This window comes from Strix uralensis, chromosome 10 (assembly GCF_047716275.1).
Source record: "Strix uralensis isolate ZFMK-TIS-50842 chromosome 10, bStrUra1, whole genome shotgun sequence".
Taxonomy (NCBI): Eukaryota; Metazoa; Chordata; class Aves; order Strigiformes; family Strigidae; genus Strix; species Strix uralensis.
The window spans coordinates 740,082-760,453 of record NC_133981.1 but is presented as its reverse complement, the minus strand read 5'-3'; the positions used below and the strand labels follow the sequence as shown (position 1 = coordinate 760,453).

Here is a 20,372-nt window from a genome sequence, read left to right as displayed (position 1 = left end):
TCCCTGCTTTTCTCACCCTTCAGAAGTACTGCATCTGGTTGAGTTCTTTTTGGAAGATGGCATCACGGATGAAGAAGCTGTCGCTCTCATTGATCTTGAAGCTCCAAGATTGAATAAAAGAGAGAATAAATGGAAAGAGATGATGACTGACAGTATCCTTTTGATTAAAATTGGTTTCCAGTCCTTTTCTTAGGGGAAAAAAGCATCAATTTTTAATTTTTTTTTTTCCCCTTAGGCTGAAAATTTTCTTTTTTTCATATGACTGCTGTGAGTACAGTTGCATCATCTTTCCTTTTCAAGTTAGGATAACCACCAAAGTGATGGTTTAACTAAGCCTAATATTTTCATAAAGCTTTGCCGTCAGGACAATTTGTTTCTAATCATGTGAAATACTTCTTGTTAACAGTGGAATACCATCCTTTACCTGTTCTGTTTGAACTGCTTCCTGTAAGGAATGGGGAGAATCTGAAGTGTGTTGCTCCCTCCTGATGACAGCTCCCTTGCCTTCTCTTAGCCAAGGGCAGCCAGTGTGGATGTTCTTCATGGCCATTCCTGTTGGAATCTGGTTTGTAAACCAGTTGCTCTGGGGGCATATAATGTGAGGTGCAGAGTAATGCACAAGAAAACACAATTTCTGACTAAAGCTGTCCCAAAATGTAATTTAAAGAGGTTGCTTCATTTGCTTTTTGTCATCTGTCAGGAGGGGGCAGAGAGGGAAGGAAGGCCGAGCTGATGTCATCCTTGTGGTCAGCTTTGCTGCTCTACAGCAGCTGCAATAGTAAATTCCCCCAGTCGCTGTGAATCACAGCAAGCCCTTCTCTAGTACTTTCTGTAATAATCTGGGCACTGGAGCAGCTTGAGAATACTCTGGAGCAGCAAGGATAGCAGTCCTGCTGGTATGCTTTCATGTTTATTCTGTGTGCTCGCTGCTGTGAGGACTGCTAATTTTATAGGAACTCTTTTTCTTCCTTAAGAAATGCATCTAGATGCACAGAGTTTGAGGCTCGATGACAATACAGATATTATTGAAGATGATCCTTTTACAGCAAAACTGAGCTTTGTGGTAAGAGCCTTACCTGTATCTTCCAGTTGTTTCTCTCTTGCTACCAACAGAAATGAATAGAAGATTGTAACTTACAGTCCATGCTGCTCTTTTGGTGTGAATGTGTTACAAAGACTGCTGCACGAGGGGTGCAAAGCAGGGGGCTGGGAGAGAGGGGTGGCACCTGAGGGGGAACGGGTTTACCAGTTAACTCCCTCTTTGGGGGGGGGAAAAAAACCTAAAAAAACAAACAAACAAACAAAAAAAAACCCCCAAAAAAACCAAAAAACCCCACAAAAAATGCCAGAAAAAAACCAAACCTAACAAAAAACTACAAAACAACAAAGATCTTAAAGTAATCATTCCTGGAATTTGGTTTTATTATCATACAATGGCCCCCAGGGTATTTCTGTGTCTAGGCAATATACCTGTAAAACAGTCCTTGCTGTGAAGTTTGAGTAGAGACTGTGGGCATGGGTGTTATTTGCAAGGAATTGTGGTAAAAAGAATAATAGAAGGTCGCTGAAACAAAGTCAGAGAAGTGGCTGGGTGCTGCTGTCGCTGAAGGTACTGGCAGAACTGGTGGTGAGTTTGGTGGGACCAGACTCAGGCCGATTCTATATTCGCTTTTTCTACCGAATTTTACTTTGCTTCTTTCAAGACCTTATTAATCCTCAAAGGGCTTTGCAGTTGGTAATTAATTCTTTCCAAACCTGCTCTCCTGCAGCAAGGAGGCTCAGAATTTGTTCCAGTGATTGTGAATCGTGCTGTCCTCCAGTCGATGAGCCGGAGGGACGTCCTGATTAAACGCTGGCCAAAGCCACTGCGCTGGCAGTACTACCGCTCCCTGCTACCCGATGCCTCCATTACCATGTGTCCATCATGTTTTCAGGTAGTGTGTTCATGGAGAGGTTGGAAAAGAAAAAAGAAAGAAAAACACCACACCCTACCGAGAACCCTATGGCTGAAACAATTCTTATAATTGAAACCTTGTTCTTTAAAATGTATTCAACAAATTCCTGAATGATGTAGAGGCAGAGTAGGGAATGAAAACCGAAAACGAAGCTGTGGGATGCCCAGAGGAACAGCCGCCTTCTGAAAACTTTGAAGTAGCTGAACTTGAGACATTGCACTGACAGCAAGCCAGAGTCTCCCGAGCAAACCTGGGCTGAACAGCAAATGTGATTCAGATTTATTTCTTTTTGCTCTGTCTCTGACTTCCAGCCTCGCCTAGCAGGGAAAGTTGGTCAGTAACTAAGTTAGCTTGTGGTTCAGTCCCTCTCCCTCTCCTTCCCCTCTCAAGAATCACTGTTTGAAATACTGGAATTGAGTCACGTTTGCTTACACAGAAACTGTCTAATTTTTGTCCTTCATTCTGCAAAAGTAATTAATTGGTTTGTGCCTCTTCAGCAGCATTGGCAGTGGTCTCTGAAATGCTTGCTGCTGTATGTTAAAGCAGCTGAAAGTAAGAGGCCCGAAGGTCTGTGCCCTAGCAAAGCCATTGAGCTCAGTTTGCATTTTCTTTGAGCAAGTCACAGGCTAACTTGTCCCTAAATCTGTTCCCAATTAACAGATGTTTCACACAGAAGACTATGAGCTTCTCGTACTCCAGCATAATTGTTGTCCGTTCTGTCGACGGAGAATAGATGAGTCAAACCAATGAAGAAAAACAATCTTATACCTCCACGAGCAGACTTCCCTATTGGCTTGGCAAAGCACTTCCTGGACTCACAGAGTTTTCCTAAAGAGCTTAGTTAGGGCATCTTGTTCCATTTTGTACAAAAGAGTGGAACTGAGTTGAAGAAATCTAACTATTTTTTTATAATGATGTCTGTCGTTTGTGAATATCCTCTACATTTTGCAGGCAAGCAGCTGAAGTGCCACAGATTTTTACAGGAATGTTTCTAGGGTCAAGTTCAACCTTGAAGTAATTGTTTTTACTCCAACTTGTGTTAGGACTGGATTTGCTCCTTAGTATGTACCCATTATTGACAGATCTTCAAATAAACGGGACTATTTTTCACTACTCTTTGTCTTGGAATTTGCTATAGTGCTGCTTCCTCTGGGCTTGATTTTCTTTCTATTGCACTTAGGCAAGAACAGCACTAGAGTTTAGAGCTCTTAAAATGTGATCTTAAGAGTTACTGCTCTTGGCATTGAGGGCCATCTCACAGCCACACTGAGGAGCGGGGGTGAAGCTTTTAATCTGCGTAGAATTCCCCCTTGTTGAAGTGCAGAATGCCAGGTTGTGCCTGGAAATGGGCATTTCACGTTACGCTGCCCAGACATAGGGACCTCAACCGCCCACTGCTGCCTGCGTAATCCTGGTGACATCAGCGTGTTCACCACTAACGAAAGAAACACGGCTGACCTGAGGGGCTGGACTGCATCTGTGGGCACTATTTGCCAGGAACACGAAAGCAGCTGAGGGCTCGCAGCCAGCCAGTGGTTCCCCACAGCTGGGAAGAGTTCTTCACTCTGCCGAGGAAATCTGAAGGGCTGTAGCTTGCTGCGCTACTAAAATGGGGGTAGCTCCACGCCTCCCGCCCTCCCCTCAGCTCTTGCGGCGCCAGGAGCTCGCGTGGGTCCTTGCCCTTGCCCTGACGGGGCGGAACTTGCGTGGTGACTGGCTGGGCTGGAGAAGAGCTGGGGAGCAATAGGTCTCTTGGCTTCAACCCAGGACAAATTGTGCCCATGTTGCTGTGAGTTCTGTAGTTGTTGTGACACTCCGTCTGTCACAGCCTCCCTTTGTTTTGAGAGGGAAATTATATTCCCCTTACTGGCTGAGGCTGTTGGGTGCTGGAGCAGCACTTTGCACCTGAGACTAGTGATGTCTCCGTGTCTGCCCGAGTTCCTCTTGAAAGTGTCACCCTGCAATGGCCCTGTGGGGTTTCTGAGTCCCTCGGTGGTTCCTGACCAAGTTTCTTAATTTGGCGCTTCAAAAAGATTCTGTTCCAATTACCACTCATCTGTCACTGTTTGCAGTGAAGACTTTGCGACTGGCGTGGATAAATGATGCTGTTTGAGATGGGAGCCAGAATGGAATTAAGCTCGTTCTCCCAGAACCGAGCTGGCTTTGCAGAGTGGGAATGAAAAATTATAAAAATAAATAGGTAGGGTTTGCCGTGACACAGAGACAAAAAGGATCAAGCAAGGAAGTTTTTTTCTTTTTTTAAGCACCACTGTGAATACAGTCTAGGTTTGAAAAGCATATTGGGCTTTTCCAGGCAAAACCACAACTCGACACATCTCATCCACTGTGAAGATGTTATAGTTCCAGACTGCCTTGTGCCAGTGACACTCTCGGGTAGCTTCATGGTGAGGAGTCCCTGGATGTACAAGTCCCACCACGGCACTTCTTCCCGAAGCTGTTGGGAGTGGTTGGCCGAGGGATTTCTTGGGTTTGCACCGTTGTACCCCCTTAGCGCTCACCTGTCCCGCTGCTGCACTGCAGTGGTGACGCACGCCGGGCCCTAAGCCCTGGGCAGCGGCTGCTAACCTCAGCAGTGGCTTTACTGCATCAGAGCTGAAGGTGGCATATTTGTGTATTGGGAAGATAAACCTTTAATCCTTCTTGTATGCCCAGGTACAACTATAAACAGCTGCATTTGCAATTAGACAGTGGCACTGCTCTGGCCTTGGCAATGTGTGTGAAAAGTTAATTGAGAGTGACTTGGGACGAGGGAAGTGTGTGTGAGGATGTGGTATGTCCATGCTGAAGACCTTTGGGCCTGTCCTGAGTGATGGTGGCCTGCCTTTGGCTGCAGCCAGCACGTCAGCTCCTTCAGACCTTCCCCACTTAGAGGGAAGGTTTCCCAGCTTGGCATCTTCTTTAAAGAGAGAACAGCGCTTTGTGCTTTTTTCATTTTGCATGTGCCAGACTAACACTGGTGAAAACTGGGCTGGTACTGGAGGAAGTTTATTAAGAGGAGGTGAGCTCCTGCCCACCTCGCAAGCGCCAGCGGCTCTGGCACCTCCCCCTGCACGGGGTGAGGCACTTGCAGTCACCCACTCCCCTCCGGGCTGGAGGAGCGCCCAGCTCGGCCCCCTGCTGCAGCTAAAACAGCAAGGGGAGGCGGGTGCTCGGGTCCCCTCCAGCCCCTGTCCCCCCAGTTCTTGCCTGGCCTCTGCAGGGAACCAGCTGGTCCCTGCTGGAATGATACCACCTGCTAATGAGAAAGGTGATAAACAGGGGAAAATGGCTTTGGAGCTTGATCATGATGGTGTGAACTGTAAGGAACCACCTTCTCCAGAAGAGGTATCCCCTGCGGTTGGCTTCGCTCTGCTCACTCTGCTGTACATGTCTTGTTGCCTCTGAAAAATTAAGAAAAGATACTATCTGTCTCAGTCACGGGCTGGCACAAAGAACATTTCAAGCACAACTGAGTGCATCGAGTGGGGAGGCAGAGAGGTAGGGAGCACATGGAAGGCTCCCAAGAGGCTTCCCCTGTGGAGTTTGGTGATTCTGCAAGGTTTCAGGGGGACCAAAGGTGTCTGTCAGTGAGCAGAGGAGGTTGAGTGTTGCCTTCAGCTCCGACCCTCCCTCCAGCAGCCTTCCAGCACCAGTGCAGAATGACACCTGTGCCGGACAGACGGACTCAGTCATTTATTAGCTGTTACCAAAGTAATGGGCACAACCCAAACCACGTACAAAGCCGGGCACAGGGGAGATGGTGCAGCTGGAAACCTGTCAGCAGGGTCAGTGTTTCACTGTGGTGTTCAAACCTCCCCGGCCCAGCCCTGTAGCAGAAAAAGAGGTAGCTGAGAGCATGTGGAAGAGGGGTTGGGGGTGCTGCTGCTGCCTGCACGCCCTCCCGCAGGCAGTGGTGGTTACAGTGGGGACGGCTCTGGCGGGGACCAGCTGTTGTCATGGACCCACTTTCCCGGTGTAAGAACGGGCCTGGGACACCCCTGTACCGCTGACAGACTACCCTGCACTGCACCAACCCAACCCAGCCCAGCCACCCTCTGCAGCCCCCCTTGAACTGCAAACTTCTCTCCTGTCAGTGGGGGACAGAAAGGAGCTGCTGTTTGTTGGCGAGTGCCAAAAGCTTGGCCCAGGAGCCTTGGGAAAGCGTGGCCAAGAGCAGGGTGCCCGCGTGCCCTGCCTTCCCCTGGCACATCCCCCGGCAAGCTGACGGGAATGTGTCCCCTTCCTGGTACCTCTCTGTGGGGAAACTGAGGCAGCGCGCCTCTGAGTGCCCATGGAGGGTGGACTGGGGACCTGGGGGGCAGGAGAGGCCAGTGCCTCCCCCCGGGGAATGTGGGTGTCCAGCTCTGGATCGTGGGGTGCAGACTTCCATGGGTGCGGGGCCCACCCCAGACCCTGGCTCCCTGGGGAGCGCAGCCATGCTGAGGGGTGAGTGTGCAAGTGGAGCTGCACTCCGGTTTGGGCCCCCCCCCCCCAAATGAAAGGTGTGGTGCAGAACTACCTCTTTATATGTGACCATGAACCATGGTCTCCAACAATGACAGCGTGGGCCAGAAACAGGTGTCACCTTAATACCAGCCCAGGAAAGCCAATTACCCCTGGATGATTATGTTTAATAATTCTCTAAGTCCTAATCGCGCTGACACCAATGCCTGGAGCTTACCCCAGGGGGCACTTTATAAGGGGCGCCCTGCGGAGGTGAGCGTAGCCACTTCTTGGGGTGACGGCGAAGGCTGAGAGGTGGCGGGAGCCCCACTTCAGAAGCGATCACCCCACGCACAAAAGAAACCCCTGAGTAAGAGCAAAAGGCACCTCACAAACCGCAACCATGAATGGAACAGAAGGCCAAGACTTCTACGTACCCATGTCCAACAAGACTGGGGTGGTGCGGAGCCCCTTCGAGTACCCCCAGTACTACCTGGCTGAGCCCTGGAAGTTCTCGGCGCTGGCTGCCTACATGTTCATGCTGATCCTGCTCGGCTTCCCCATCAACTTCCTCACACTGTACGTCACCATCCAGCACAAGAAGCTCCGGACGCCTCTAAACTACATCCTTCTGAACCTGGCAGTCGCTGACCTCTTCATGGTCTTTGGAGGCTTCACGACCACCATGTACACTTCGATGAACGGGTACTTTGTCTTTGGAGTAACAGGGTGCTACATCGAAGGCTTCTTTGCTACACTGGGCGGTAAGATTTCCAAATATCCAAAAATCTTCTGCCAGGAATTGCCCCAGATTTTAGGAGGGGGAGGGAGGATGCCCAGATGATCTTGGAAAAACATGGTATCTGGAAGGTCCTTGGTCTGCTGCTGCTGCGGGCCAAGGCAGTTGCAGTGTTTCAGGGTGGGAGGTGAAGAAAGTGACAAATGACGCTTTTTTTTTGGATGTTATTTTGGTAGCCACCTGCTCAGAATCCTGAGAACAACAAGTGCAGCAATGAAAAGCAACCAGCAGCAGATTTTGCAGTTGCTGGATTTGCACATCTTTTTGGCTTGCTGTCTGACTTGAGAGATGACAAATTTGTTCTTCCTGTTCCGTGGGGCTGAGTCTGTCACTTGCTCTCCTGCGGTGCGTGGTGGTGCAGGCTAGCAAAGCTGCCTCTCCCCACGCCAGCCAGGCTGTGACCGAAACAGATGTTAAATAAAAATCATGTGTCTAAAAATCCCCTCCTCCATTCAGCTCAGCCTTCAGCCACAGGCAACTTTTACTGGTTTGGTCCTTGTGGCACAAGTTTCCAGGGAATCTGTGGGTAGTGAGGGGCAATCCTGGGACAACGGGTGCTCGCTGCGTCTCCCAGCGGGACCGTGGGCTCGCAGGTGCTGCCCTGGATGAGCAGGAGGATGCAGCTGTGGATCTCAAAACACAACAGCCAAGTGGTTCCTGTGGGTCTGCGGTGCAGTGGGGAGGTGTCTTCTCATGCCTTCCTACTGCACCTGCGCTTGGCCATTGTTCCGAACCCTTGCTGGGGATTTACCTGTTGCCAGGGGTCTTCCTCGGGAGCAACAGTCCGAGGAGGCCTCATGCTGCCATCAGTGTGTATTTCTCCTCCCGTCGCTCTAAGCCCCCGTGTCCCTCTTTCTCTTTCTCCCTGGTGCAGGTGAAATTGCTCTCTGGTCGTTGGTTGTCCTGGCTATCGAAAGATACGTAGTGGTCTGCAAGCCCATGAGCAACTTCCGCTTCGGGGAGAACCACGCCATCATGGGCGTTGCCTTCACCTGGGTCATGGCCTTGGCCTGCGCAGCTCCCCCGCTCTTTGGCTGGTCCAGGTAGGGCGGGTTTTGTGCCTGGGGCTGTGGGTGACTCGGCCGTGGCTCCCAGCTGGTCCCCTGAGCTGGCCGCTGACCCGCCTGGCTCCCCTTGCAGGTACATCCCCGAGGGCATGCAGTGCTCGTGCGGAATTGACTACTACACGCTGAAGCCAGAGGTCAACAACGAATCTTTTGTCATCTACATGTTCGTGGTTCACTTCACGATCCCGCTGACGGTCATTTTCTTCTGCTATGGGAACCTGGTTTGCACCGTCAAGGAGGTGGGTACCTGCCAGTGGCAGTGGGCCAGGGGCCACCTCCAGCCCCAGTGCAGGGAAGGGGCCAACACCAGGCTCCAGCCTGGTGACAGACGGGGCCCTTGGGGGGCCAGGCGGCCCCTCCATGAAGCGGGTAACAGCCAGCTCCAGATGTGCAGCCCAAGTACCCCAATCCTTACCCTGCCTCCCGGGCCGGCGCAGCCCTCCCCAGCTCCCTCATCTTCCCGTTCCCTTCTGCCCACAGGCCGCGGCCCAGCAGCAGGAGTCTGCCACCACCCAGAAGGCAGAGAAGGAAGTGACCCGCATGGTCATCATCATGGTCATCTCCTTCCTGATTTGCTGGGTCCCCTACGCCAGCGTTGCTTTCTACATCTTCACCAACCAGGGCTCGGACTTCGGGCCCATCTTCATGACCATCCCGGCATTCTTTGCCAAGTCCTCCGCCATCTACAACCCTGTGATTTACATCATAATGAACAAACAGGTAACTGGCAGGATGCCAGGTGATCTCTTCTTTTGTGTTTTGCTTTGTAACAGCTTATAGAGTTATGGCACCTCAAGGTACCAGTGGGCTGTGGGGGGAGTTTGTCTTCTGGCACGCAGGAGGGCGACTGTGTCGCTCATCCTTGGTGTTGCATAAATCTCATCAACGCAAGCCCATCCTGTCCGAAATGACCCAGGCACTGGGTTGGTGGAGGAGCTGGGGCTGTGTCTATGCCAGCCTCGAGCGGCAGGCAGGGCAGGCAGCAGGCAGGTTGGGCAGCAGGCAGGGCAGGCAACAGGGAAAGAGACTCCACCGACATGGCACTGTAGTGGTGGGGGCTTCCAAGCAGCTCTGCCGGGCTCAGAGGCAGCCCCGCTGCCCCAGCTTCCTGGCTCACCCCGGGCTTCCCTCTCTTCCAGTTCCGTAACTGCATGATCACAACCCTCTGCTGCGGCAAGAACCCGCTGGGTGACGAGGACACGTCTGCTGGCAAGACAGAGACCTCCTCCGTCTCCACCAGCCAGGTCTCTCCTGCGTAGGCCCCACCGGAGTGGCCAGTCCTCGGGGTGTGCGTCGCCGCCCCGGGAGCATGAACCTCACCCCACCGCTGCCACGGCCCCGGCCCCGCGGTGCGGGCTCCTCTCTCCTGGCACTAGGAACCCTGGGAACAAGGCTGTAAATGTGTACACACGTTTTGTAATTAAAATGCAAAGGCTTAGCTCCTCCACTGGCGTAAATCCGTGCATTTCTGTTGACTTGCTGAGAGCTTGCGCTCCCCCTGCTCCCGGTGCCTGACGCTATGGCCGCGTTGCCACGCGTGAGCCCCGGGCCGTGGCACAGCCGCCCTCGCCTCCCTCGCCCCACCTCAACGGCCCGGCAGCAGCTGGGGCACGTGCCCGGCTCTGCGGGGGCCGGGGCTGGGGCCACCTCCCGGTTCTGCCGCAGGAGGCGGAGCCCGGCCGGTGCCCCCCAGCCGCTCGGCTCTGCCGCGCTCCGGCCGCCCGGGGGGCAAGTCTGGCTGCTGCAAGGTGCCCCCAGCCCTGCCAGGTGCTCCCAGCTCCAGCCCTGCCCCACCTCCAGCATGCCAGAAGCCCCCGGGAGGCACCGTGACCCCTCCGGGGGGGACGGGACGCGAGACCGGTGTGCGCAGGCCCCTCCATGCCGCGGAGGCGATGGCCGCGGATCCTGCCCAGCAAAGCGGGCGGCATGGAGGGGACCTGGCGCGGCACGGCACGGCCACGCACGGTTGGATGCGCTCGGGGAGGGCTGGGTGCTCGCTCCCGCGGGTACCCGGCCCAGCAACGTGCACGCGGTGTCCTCAGCAGCAGCCCCCCTTGATGCCCCCCCAGCAGGATGCACCCCCTCTCTTCCTGTAGTCCCACCGTTGGTCCTAAGGCATCGCCCGGGGCACGCGCTCTGCCCCGTCCCCGCCACCTCCCCATCTCAGCTGCAACCAGTTTGGCATCAGCCCAAGTAGGAGGTTTTGGCCAGTGCTTGTGCTTTTGAGGATTGAGCGGTGCATCGCTAAGCTTCCCTCCGCGCTGTAGCAGGCAAGACATGGGAGCATATGGCTCAGAGACGTCGACATATGTTTTAAGCACTACAAGATGGCATATTGCAATTGTAGCAGTGTTCTTCATTTTTATTTTTAGCTCAGTTATACAAATAAGATGTTTTTCTCGCTGTTCAGTGTTATCAACATTTGAAACTATTTTTGTACATTATTATCCTCTCTGATTTCTAATCCTATGCAGCTTTGCAAGTTCTAATAGGGAATGTATGGAGCCCATGCAAGTTAAACCTTTAATAAAGAGCAATTTGCAAGTACAATTCTCTCATTATTTTTTTTTTATCTATACTTCTGCATATTCAGTGAAATCTAAAGATTAGAGGCTTATGAATAATTCAGTGTTTAGGCTGATGTCTGATTCATGTACTTCAAATCTGGGAGCTGATTTTGGAGGGAAGAGGAGGTAGGATTTGGTGCTTATTTGCCATCCGCAAGGCTGTGCTCCTCGGGAGCCCTGCGATGCTCAGCACCGCGGCTTTCCTGCCCGTGCAGGGCTGGTCCCAGGACGTGCTGGTCACGGCCTGGCCCTGAGCCCACGGGCTGTTGTCCCACGCAGTGCCCGGCCCAGCGGCGGCTGCTGGTGGTGGTAGGGGCAAGGGAGGGTTTGGGACCCTCCTGCCAGCCCAGGCAGGTGCCGGAGGCATCGCGCAGCTGCCCAAGGGGGGACGGTCAGATCCAGGAGGAGGAGGTGGTTTGAGGAGACGCCCCCAACCCCGCCACGGTGCCAGCCCCTGCAGCCCTTCCATGTCTCCACTGTCCCCTTCCTGGGGAATTGAGAAATGGACTGGAAATGGGGCAGGGGACGGGCTGGTAGTGATGGTCTGGGGGGAGCTGGGTGTGTGGGGCCCTGGGCGCCTCTCGCAGCTCCTTGCTCCAGACCTGGGTCCTGCTGACCCTCAGTCCTCTGGCTGGATCTGGCCCCTGGGCTCAGCACATAGGCGCAGACCTTGATGAAGGTCTTTCTGGGCAGCGCTTTGCACGTACGCTGGCGCAGTAACGTGTCCGCTGAGTCGGGCCACGAACCGGCCCTGACATTGTGTAATCCCAGCCCTTCCTCAGACAGGCAACGCGTAGGAAAGCCTCGCAACTCCTACGGTGCCCTGTGGAGAAACACAGCAGTCCCCAGGCTGGGGACATTCATGCTGTCCCCACACCAAAGAACAGGTCGTGACAGGCTCGCCCTGTGAGTGTGGGCAGAACAGAAAGGAGCACAAACGCCTCTGCAACGGTGGGGAAAGCATCTGTAGGATCACAGGAGGCCTTGTTCTTAATACGGCCATGGCACAGACATGTCCCTCTCCAAACCCTCTGCTCAGACATGCCCCTTCTCCCTCCAGCCCCTCACAAAGTTTTGACAAAGGGCACTTGGCTTCCCAGCCACCTGCTCCCACTCAGGCGGTAACTGGAGCAATTAACAGGTGCTAACCAGCCCCTGCAGTTTGGGTGCTAATCAGATAAATTCTCTGGAAGTGAAGTGAGCCTGTGAGCAAGGGCAGTGGTGCTGTAAACAGAGCTGGGGCTGCCTGGGCCAGGGGCTTTGGGCAAGTGTGTGCTGCTATGGAGCCTCATATGGGTAAGGGGTTTGCCGAGTGCTGTGGGCTCCTGGCAGAGCTGTGGCTACCATGGGGCTGGTGGCCATGGTCCCTGTGAAGCCACAGGGTTGAGCAGGGCTGTGGCTGCTTGGCTTCTGGGGGGCTTTGCAGCCCCTGGGGGCACAAGTGCCTTGGGGCTGGGCCTGGGTCCCAGGAGATGCCTCTTCCAGCAGCCAAAGCCTCTGGCACAGCCCAGCTCCCGGGTTTGCTGGCCCGAGGCCGGCGCTCCCCTCACCCTCCCACCCTGCACATGGTCATCGAGGCGCTGCGGGCCCAGGACCAGAGGAAGGGCGTCTCCGTCATCGCCATCAAGCGCTTCATCCTGGCCAAGTACCCTGCTGTGGACCCCGTCCGCCTCAAGTACCTGCTGAAGCAGGCGCTGAGCAAGGGGCTGAGCCGCGGGGACCTGGTGCGGCCCCCCAACTCCTCTGCCATGGGGGCCACTGGCCGCTTCAAGGTGAGCAGGGGGCTGCTGGCCCTGAGGTGGGGGGGCTGGGGGCTGAGGTGCTGCTTGGCCCCGCTTCCACCCCTCTCTTGCCCCCAGTTAGCCCCTGAGAAGCCACGGCGCAAGCAGCCACCGGGCCAGGCAGATCCTGACACAGAAGAGCCCCCGAAGCCAGGACGGAAAGGGACCACCAAGCGCCCACGGGCCCCCGTGTCAGGTGTGCAACAGCACGGTAAAGGGCTGGTGGAGCCATGAGCCACCCCACAGGCTGCCTTGGCCCCATGGAGGGGCCCCTGCCTGGGCTCACCCACCCCCCCGTCTCCCGCAGGTGCCGTGGAGCAGAAGCTGCCCACAGCGAAGCAGAAGCCGAGTGCGAAGCCCGTGGATGTGAGTAGGGTGCAGTGGGGAGGGTGGGTGGCTCATGGCGTGGCAGCTGCCTGAAGAGCTTTCTCCCCTCCAGGCCCCACCACCAGCAGCAGCAAAGCCCAAGAGTGATGGAGCAAAACGCCCGCGAGGTGCCGGCCGCACCCGGGCCCCCGGCAAAGGGGGTTCGGTGCCCCCTGCAGCTCTGGCTGCTGAGGATGCAGGAGGGGGTGATGGTGACAGCCCTGGGGGTGCTGGGGTGAGGGGGCCCCGAAAGGCCCTGGTGAGAAAGAGCAAGAAGGTGCCCAAGGGAGCACAGCAAGATGCTCCCAAGGCAAAAGGGGGTCAAAGCAAGGCGAGGAAGCCCCGGGCGACCCCAGGAGCCGGCCAGGGGCAGGCTGGGCTGCGGAAGGCAGCCCCCCCTGCAGCGGGCAGGAAGGCCCCATAGGTGGTTCTGGACAGCCCCCGCCCCCGGTCCTGCTTCCAGCTGGGCCCTCAGGGTCTGGGTTGGTTTTAGTCCCCAGGACAGGTTTTAACTCTGTGTTTGCATCCTGCTAATAAAGTTTTTCCACTGCTTGCATGGAATGGTGTGAGTGCTGCCCTTCTCGTGGGTCTCTGCCCCTCTGCTCCCATCTCCCAGCGCCAAAATCCCCCAGCCTCGTCACGCGTGGCACGGCGGTGAGCTGGTGCTGCAGGCAGCTGCCTGCCGTGCCTGCTCTTGTGGCAATAGTCTGGGCAGGGGGCCCCGGGGCACAGTGACACCCTGGGGCACAGTGACACCCCTGGGCACAGCGAGGCTTGGCCAGTCCTGCCGGTGCAGGGCTGTGGTGCCCTCCTGGTTGCCCTTGTGCTAATGACTGGCTGAGCTGTGATTAGAGGAGTGCCGGGGCAGCACGTCCAGGTGCCTGCCATGGGCGAGGGTCCCCAGTGCTGGGGGGAGCTGCCTGTGCTCTGACCATGGTAAGAGGAAGATAGAAGTGTTTTAGGGCTCAAAAAAGGAGTTTTGGGTGTTTGTTGTAGACTGCAGCATTGCTTGTGCTCTTGTTATCTATCAGTGTCTCTGTTCCCATCTCTAAACCTGTCTTGCTGGCTCCTGTGGGCCAGCATATGATATCATTAATAACTTCAAATGCCTGAATTTCTCCTGCTCTGCACAGAACAGAGCCCTTCTGAAGGTCAGCCTGATAATGCAAAGGGTTATAGTCCTCCTGGGCAGGAGAAAATAAGTGGAAGTAAAACTCTCTTCCTAAAGAGGATTTTGCTAATCTTCAGCTGGCTTTGCGAATGCCCTCCAAGGCTCCTGGCCTTGCTTTGGGGCTTAAGCAAGAGCTGAGCAAACTAACTTCTCTTTAAACTTCAGCCTTGGCTGTGTTGATCCATCTTTAATGGAGCTGAAACTCGTGTTTTTCCCCCCCCACCCCCCAGGGGCAGGGTGGGGGATGCTGCAGCAGTAACTGAGCGGAGCTCACCTGGTGATGGTTAACCTCACAAAGCGCGGCTCACCCGCATGGGAACGTCCTGGAACAGAGCGGGCAGGAGCTGTGTCCTCCCTCACCAGGCACCCAGTGTGAAACACGAGGCTCTTCGCTTTGAGAGAGGCCAAATCACTTAATGGCTGGATTTAGAATCAACTTTCTAGTGGGAAAAGAAAATCCCTCTGGTGTCTGAAAAGAGCAGCTTTCACTGGGGGGAGGTGAGGAGAGAGGATTTAGCGATGCCGTGGTTATTAAGACCTACGGGCTGGGTGGGTGTTGGCACGGCAGCCAGAAGCCCTGAGGGCTGATGGTGGTGCTGAGCAGGCGCTGGGCTCCCCAGGGCTGGGAGAAGACGACGTCTCATGGGCCGACGGCACCTGGCAGAGGTGAGGGTGCCGGGCGCCTGGTGTTACTGCGTGCAGGCGGTTCGGGTGCCCGGCCGTGTCCTCATGGGCATCTCTCCCCGCTCCTGTTGGGGTGGGAGCTGTGGCAGTGGGGGCATTGCGTGGCCACACCGTGTTCTGCGGGGAGCCGGGGCTCTGCAGCCCAGAGGGGTAAAACCCCGTCTCGTCTGGGACCATGGGGGTGATGGGCTGAGCTGCCGCCCCCAGTCTGGTACGCGCAACACTCACTGTGTGTGCCTGCGGTGTCTCCCACAGCGCCGTGGGTCCTCTGCATGCACAGGGCAGGAAACTGCACCAGGCGGGTTTCAGCACCTCGTTTTATTACAAAGATAGGCTTTTCCAAGAGTCTGCCACTTCCACTACACAGCAGGTAAGGGCACTACACCCACAACACGTGCCAAAGTTTAAAAACAGGTTACAAAGGGCTCAGGGGTTCAAGGCAACACTACAAACCCTCAAGCTTCTGCTCTGTTAAAGTTGTTCTTTTAAAATGGTTGTAGCAACTACTTCTTTTTTTTGCTTTGGAGAAAATTAAATAATAAAGCAATAGGCCCTAATACATGGCCCAGTCACATCCTGTGGAGGCAAACTCTACTACCAGCTCACCTGTATCCTTTCCTTGTAACAACACAGGGCTGTTGCCCCATGGCCCTTTCCCCACCTCCAGCCAAGCTCAACATTCTCTGCTACCTTGGTCCTTCTCACCCTCCCCTTCCCTGTGCTGGGCCTGCCTATATCTCTGGCAGCTATTCACAGTTTCTAAAAGAAAAAAAAAATTCAAGAATTTTTTGTGAAATCACTTTCAAAATAAAATGTAGCCCAGCTACATTCTTAGAGTTTCTATTCTGAAGCCACATCCTCAGCAAAGACATTGAAACCTCCACAGTGTATGTACTTTTTCTGTAGTTCTTTTTAAAAAAACCCAAAAAAACCAAAAAACCCAAACCCACAAAAAACTCTGCTCTTCCCCTTTCCCTCCCATCCCTACCCCCCTTTTAACATACTGGATAAAGTCTATCATTTGTTTTAAAATAGATATCTATATACACACACACAATTCTGATGTTCCAATTTCTGACAAATGTGGCATTACTGGAAACGATGGGACGGAGGCCACCTGTCCACGGCAGTGAGTCACCCAGGAGGAGTTTTGATGGACCGAAGTCATCTAATACCAGGTTGCATCCTTGCCAGCTGGATGAGTAACGAAGGCTCACCTTAGACCCTGCCTGGAGTGAGGTAGTAACTTTTTTTCTTTTTTCCTTTTCGATTTGGCAGTTAGAAAATGCGGTGGCTAAGGCTGGGTTTAGCTGTCGTGGGCAGGTTGCCTTTGCCTGCATGTGAATGCTGGCTTCAAGTGTGTGGCACCGGCTGCGGTGCAGCCTCCGCAGAGGGTCACGGCTCCCCCGGCTGCGGGACGGATGAAGGTGCCTGCAGAAGGGAGAAGGGGTCACCCTGCTGGGACGGGGGCTCTGCCCTGGCGCGGGTGCTGCGGGACGGCAGTGAGGTTTCTGGGTCTCGGATGAGCTGCGTCTGTCTGCGCGGTGGGGCCCTGCTCGCTGTCCCCGGTGTACGCCTGGGACACGGGGTGCTGGGGCTGCTCCGCTGCCCTGCGGGAGCACCGTGCTGCCAGGGGATGGGGCCCACTCCCTCTGCCTTTAGGGGCTGAAAAAAGACTGGACACACAGCAGAACCGTGCATTCTCGGCTGCTCTCAGGTGACAACCGCGGAGGGCTGGGTCCGAAGCGAGTGGAGAGAGCTGCTTTGGGAAGACACCACTGCAGCACCGACGTTGTGACGATCACGGGGAGACACTGGAGCGCATGGGGCAGAGGGAGGGAAGATGCTCCCAGCAGAAGCTGACGCCCGTTGGCATGAGCCGGGTTACCGGGGGGAGCTGGGGCCGTGGGCGCAGCCAGCATGGCAGGAGACTGGGGTGTGGGGCAAGAGACTGGGGTGTGGGGCACGAGCCCCCCCTCACCTGCTACACCCGGTCTCCTCAGCAGAAGCGGTGCCTGGGACCGGCTGGCTGGAAGGTGGTGGGCAGCTGCCTACCACTGCAACTCCAGCTCGCTGTGTGTGCAGGCAGGGAACCCGGGGAAGGGGAACAGCCCTTCCCACCCTCTAACAGGTATCGCGCTCCCTCCGGCTCCACAACAGCTGCCCTTAAGGGATAAAGTGCTTTCGCCATGCCTTAGCTACTGGGGAAGCAACTGCTTTGTCTCAGCCCCGAGTTCCCCACGTTGCCCAAGTCTCAGATGGAGGAGTGGTTATGTTTACACATACAGTACAAAAATTAAAAGGCACAAAAATACACAGAATGCAGCAGACAGTGAACAGCTGATAGAGTCCCTAGTGTTGGAAAAACAAGGATGTCAGAGGAATGGTGTGGAAGGGAGCTCAAGCGTGGCTCCGATGGCCTTCGCCGTCCCTGCCCGTGACTCCCTGAGGCGACCCTTCTGCTTTGTGTCTGGTTACGGCTTCTGCAGCCCCGTCTCTTGTCCTGAGGAACCACAAACAGGGGTGCAGGGAGCCGCTGACCGCTCGGGCGCTGACCAGAGGGAAGTGGTGAACTGAGCTTGCCACAAGTGTCACGTCTCCATTTCTGGCGGGCAACAGCAAATAAATTATGGGTGCCACAGCGCAGACCAGAGGGTTTTTGAGCTGCTCAGAAAGGTGTCTCGTGGCTTCTTGTTAGGTGAGGGAGTCCTTCAGCCGCGGGCCAGGCCCACCCCCACCGCGAGGCTGGTTCGAGAACGACCCCGGCGGAGGCGACCCACGGTGCATCCATGGCTGAAGGCAGGTTCCCTGCGACACTGCGCTGCGGAGAAGGTCACTTCCAGGGCTGCGGCCAGCCTAGGCTTCACTGCAGCACTCGTAGATGTTGTCCTCCATGAGTGCAATCACTTGCTCAAACTTATGCTGGAGCTGGGTGCGCTTTGTCGTGGGGTTGGCGTCCAGGGCGGCCACGATCTGCAGGAGACACGGGCAGGTTGGCGGCTGCGGCGGTGCAGGTGCCCAGCTCCCCGCCTCCAACCCCAGCCCTGCTGAGCCTGAATCCCAGCCCCACCACCGATGGGGACAGCCCCCCCCGCCCCACAGCCCCCATGCTCACGCACCCCAGCACCCTCCAGCCGCTCTGGGGCACAGCCGAGTCCCTGCGCGGGGTGTGGGAGACGAGGGGAATGCCACCCAAAAACATAATAATCAAGCTGACGGTGCAGAGTGAGCCCACAGCATGGGGGTGCAGGGGGTCAGGAGGCAGCCGGGGCTGGTGCCTCAGCACAGGGTGGCGAGCGGCAAGTTATTTTGGGTGTGGACTGCATCAGCGTGCTCTGCCCTCCTCTGTGGGCCTACACGTTGGGCAGCCCCGCTTCAGTCCAGCCCAGCCAAACGCTGTTCAAATCAGCCAGGAACAGCCAGTCTTCTCTTCCAAGAAGCCGTCAGCCAAGGGATAGGAGAGCAGGTGCATCTGTGTGTGCATATATTACATATGTGTGTGGGATTATGCAAAAAACCGATAATCCCTTTTCTGTGGGACTGGGTGCAGGCGTCCGACCGCTCGGCCACAACCCTCCACGGGTACGCTGGAGCCTGAGTGCAGAGGGACCCACTTACCTGGGAGCGATATCTCTTGGCGTATTTGTATATCTCGGCCATGGCGACGTTGGTGTTGAATTCGTTCCGGTATTTCTTTATAAAGACAGAACAAAGAGGGGAGGAATATTAATGTGATGCAGCAAGCGAGTTCAAGACCAATCAGCAGGCATTAACTAGATGAAAAGAAGGCTTTGCCTGGGTATTTTTGGTACTGTGGCATTGATGTCGCTGGACTTTTGACTGACTCCTTTATGGAAGGTGCATTGGCTTGCATCAGAAACGGTCTCAGTCTTTTTAAAGCCAGCCTTAAATGCCCACGCTTGGTAGCACTGTTTACCCCTCTGTGCTCAAAGCCATTTCAAAGGATGGGGCAGCAGCTGGGCAGAGGAATGCTGATGGAAAAAAAACCTGCTTGGTGGCTGAAGCTAAAACACAGCAGGGAGATGGTTGGGTTTTGGGGAAGCTGTGCTGCATCGCTGGCAGGGCTTGGATCCGGGGGGCAGCTGCCAGCTCCCGTGGCTGGTACGGGGGCCGGCTGCCAGCAGGCTGCCCGGGGGCTGCAGGGCCACAGAGATCCTTTCCCAAACTTCCCGGCTCTTTGGTGCTGAATTTCGCTTTCAGCTCCCAGTGGTGCCAAAGCCAGTTAGGTTCAAGCTAATTCGTGGGTGTTTACTGCAGCTCTGGCAGTAATTGAAGATGCCTGGAATTAGGTCAGATGAAGTTTGTGCGTGGAAGTTTGAGGCAAAATATCCTTTCTTGTTTGCTCCTTCCAGCATCTAAGCAGTAGCTGACTGCAGCCCACCTGCGCTCCCTGCTGCTCCCAGGCTCCTGTCGTCGCCCAGAGCGGAGCAGACTCGGTCTCCTCGCCCTGGCAGCCCCGGCCCCGGCACGGGGGCAGGCACTGGCCAAGCCCCCCCCACCGTCTGCAGCCCAGCACCTTACCCGCGACTCCTCCGCGAGGTGGGCGTTCATCTCCTGCTCGCTGAGTGGGGGCATGTCGTGGATTTGCTTGTAGTATCTCTGCACTATCTTCCTGTACTCAGGGATCTCCTTGGCATACAGTAGTTTATTGGTGGGGGAGTCCTAGAGCAAGGGCGAGATACCGAAATCAGACTGAAATAATTTTTTATCCTGTTTGACCAAAGTGCTAACCATCAGACACGACTTCAGCTGCGGCTGGGTTCAGGAACCAGCTACCACGGCTTTGGTCCTGGCTTTACACAGACAGGAGTGTGGTGGGATGGCGCCGAGCACAAAACAGCTGATGACAGAGGCGCTTGCTCCCAGACACCAAGGTGCTGCGGGCAGGTACCGCCCGCCCGCGGAGCCACAGCGCGGTCCCTCTGCCCTTCTGCCTAGCGTGAGCTAAACGTCCGTTAGCTCCAGTGCCAGTGGAGGTGGACTGTGTGAAGGTGTTTTAATTTGCAGCCAGGGCAGACTAAAAAGCATGCACGGGGTCAGGGGAGGTGGCTCGCTGCCAGGTGATGCTCTGCAGACGAGTGTAGCACGACTGTGTTAGATAAAACACTTGTGCTCCATGGCTCTGCGTGTGGAAATTGGTAACAAGGGAAGGGCTTCTGCGTGCGTTGACTCGGGTCTCTTGAGCAGCCAGCTTGATTTAAACGCAAGAACAAAGCTCTCTTACAAGCTGAACTTTGCCAGTTGAAATGTTCCTCTTGGATTTTTCATGTAGCTTTGATTTATTTTGCATTGGCTAACCCAGCCTGCCTGCCCTATATTGAGTGCATGAAAAGTAATTAACAGAAAATACTGAGTTCTCTTGATTAATGTCAGCTTGGACAAAGCAGTCTTAACCTCCCAGCCACACGCTCGGGTTGTACCAGTGAAGGCATAACCCCACCTGCACTCCCTGCAAACACAAGCATGAATGATTTTAACCTCCAGGCAATCCTGCCCTGCTGATATCATTACCCGGGGA

At 55.2% G+C, this 20,372-nt stretch overlaps 4 protein-coding genes across 6 annotated transcripts in view; 3 read left to right on the top strand and 1 right to left on the bottom strand.

Moving 5' to 3' along the window:
* Nucleotides 1-3,064, top strand: part of IFT122 (intraflagellar transport 122) — a 32,637-nt gene extending 29,573 nt beyond the window's left edge. For 2 of the 3 annotated variants that reach the window (XM_074878765.1, XM_074878767.1), the window contains 4 exons: nt 24-152; nt 987-1,063; nt 1,770-1,934; nt 2,616-3,064. In XM_074878765.1, the coding sequence (XP_074734866.1) occupies nt 24-152; nt 987-1,063; nt 1,770-1,934; nt 2,616-2,705 (461 nt within the window). In that variant the 3' untranslated portion in view covers nt 2,706-3,064. The remainder of the gene's footprint in view (nt 1-23; nt 153-986; nt 1,064-1,769; nt 1,935-2,615) is intronic. The other variant, XM_074878766.1, reaches the window with a different exon arrangement.
* Nucleotides 3,065-6,677: 3,613 nt separating this feature from the next.
* On the top strand, nt 6,678-10,814 carry RHO (rhodopsin). Its single transcript, XM_074878772.1, has 5 exons — nt 6,678-7,162; nt 8,072-8,240; nt 8,338-8,503; nt 8,745-8,984; nt 9,404-10,814. Exons 1-5 carry the CDS (start codon nt 6,802-6,804, stop codon nt 9,521-9,523), a joined length of 1,056 nt encoding a protein of 351 aa, XP_074734873.1. The 5' UTR covers nt 6,678-6,801; the 3' UTR covers nt 9,524-10,814.
* Nucleotides 10,815-12,303: 1,489 nt separating this feature from the next.
* On the top strand, nt 12,304-13,408 carry H1-8 (H1.8 linker histone). Its single transcript, XM_074879800.1, has 4 exons — nt 12,304-12,603; nt 12,691-12,823; nt 12,920-12,978; nt 13,052-13,408. The coding sequence occupies exons 1-4, from the start codon at nt 12,304-12,306 to the stop codon at nt 13,400-13,402; spliced, it is 843 nt and encodes a 280-aa protein (XP_074735901.1). The 3' UTR covers nt 13,403-13,408.
* Nucleotides 13,409-15,133: 1,725 nt separating this feature from the next.
* Nucleotides 15,134-20,372, bottom strand: part of PLXND1 (plexin D1) — an 80,082-nt gene continuing 74,843 nt past the window's right edge. The window contains exons 34-36 of the mRNA XM_074878752.1: nt 19,376-19,516; nt 18,452-18,526; nt 15,134-17,806 (exon numbers count right to left, since the gene is read on the bottom strand). Of these exons, the coding sequence (XP_074734853.1) occupies nt 17,690-17,806; nt 18,452-18,526; nt 19,376-19,516 (333 nt within the window). The 3' untranslated portion in view covers nt 15,134-17,689. The remainder of the gene's footprint in view (nt 17,807-18,451; nt 18,527-19,375; nt 19,517-20,372) is intronic.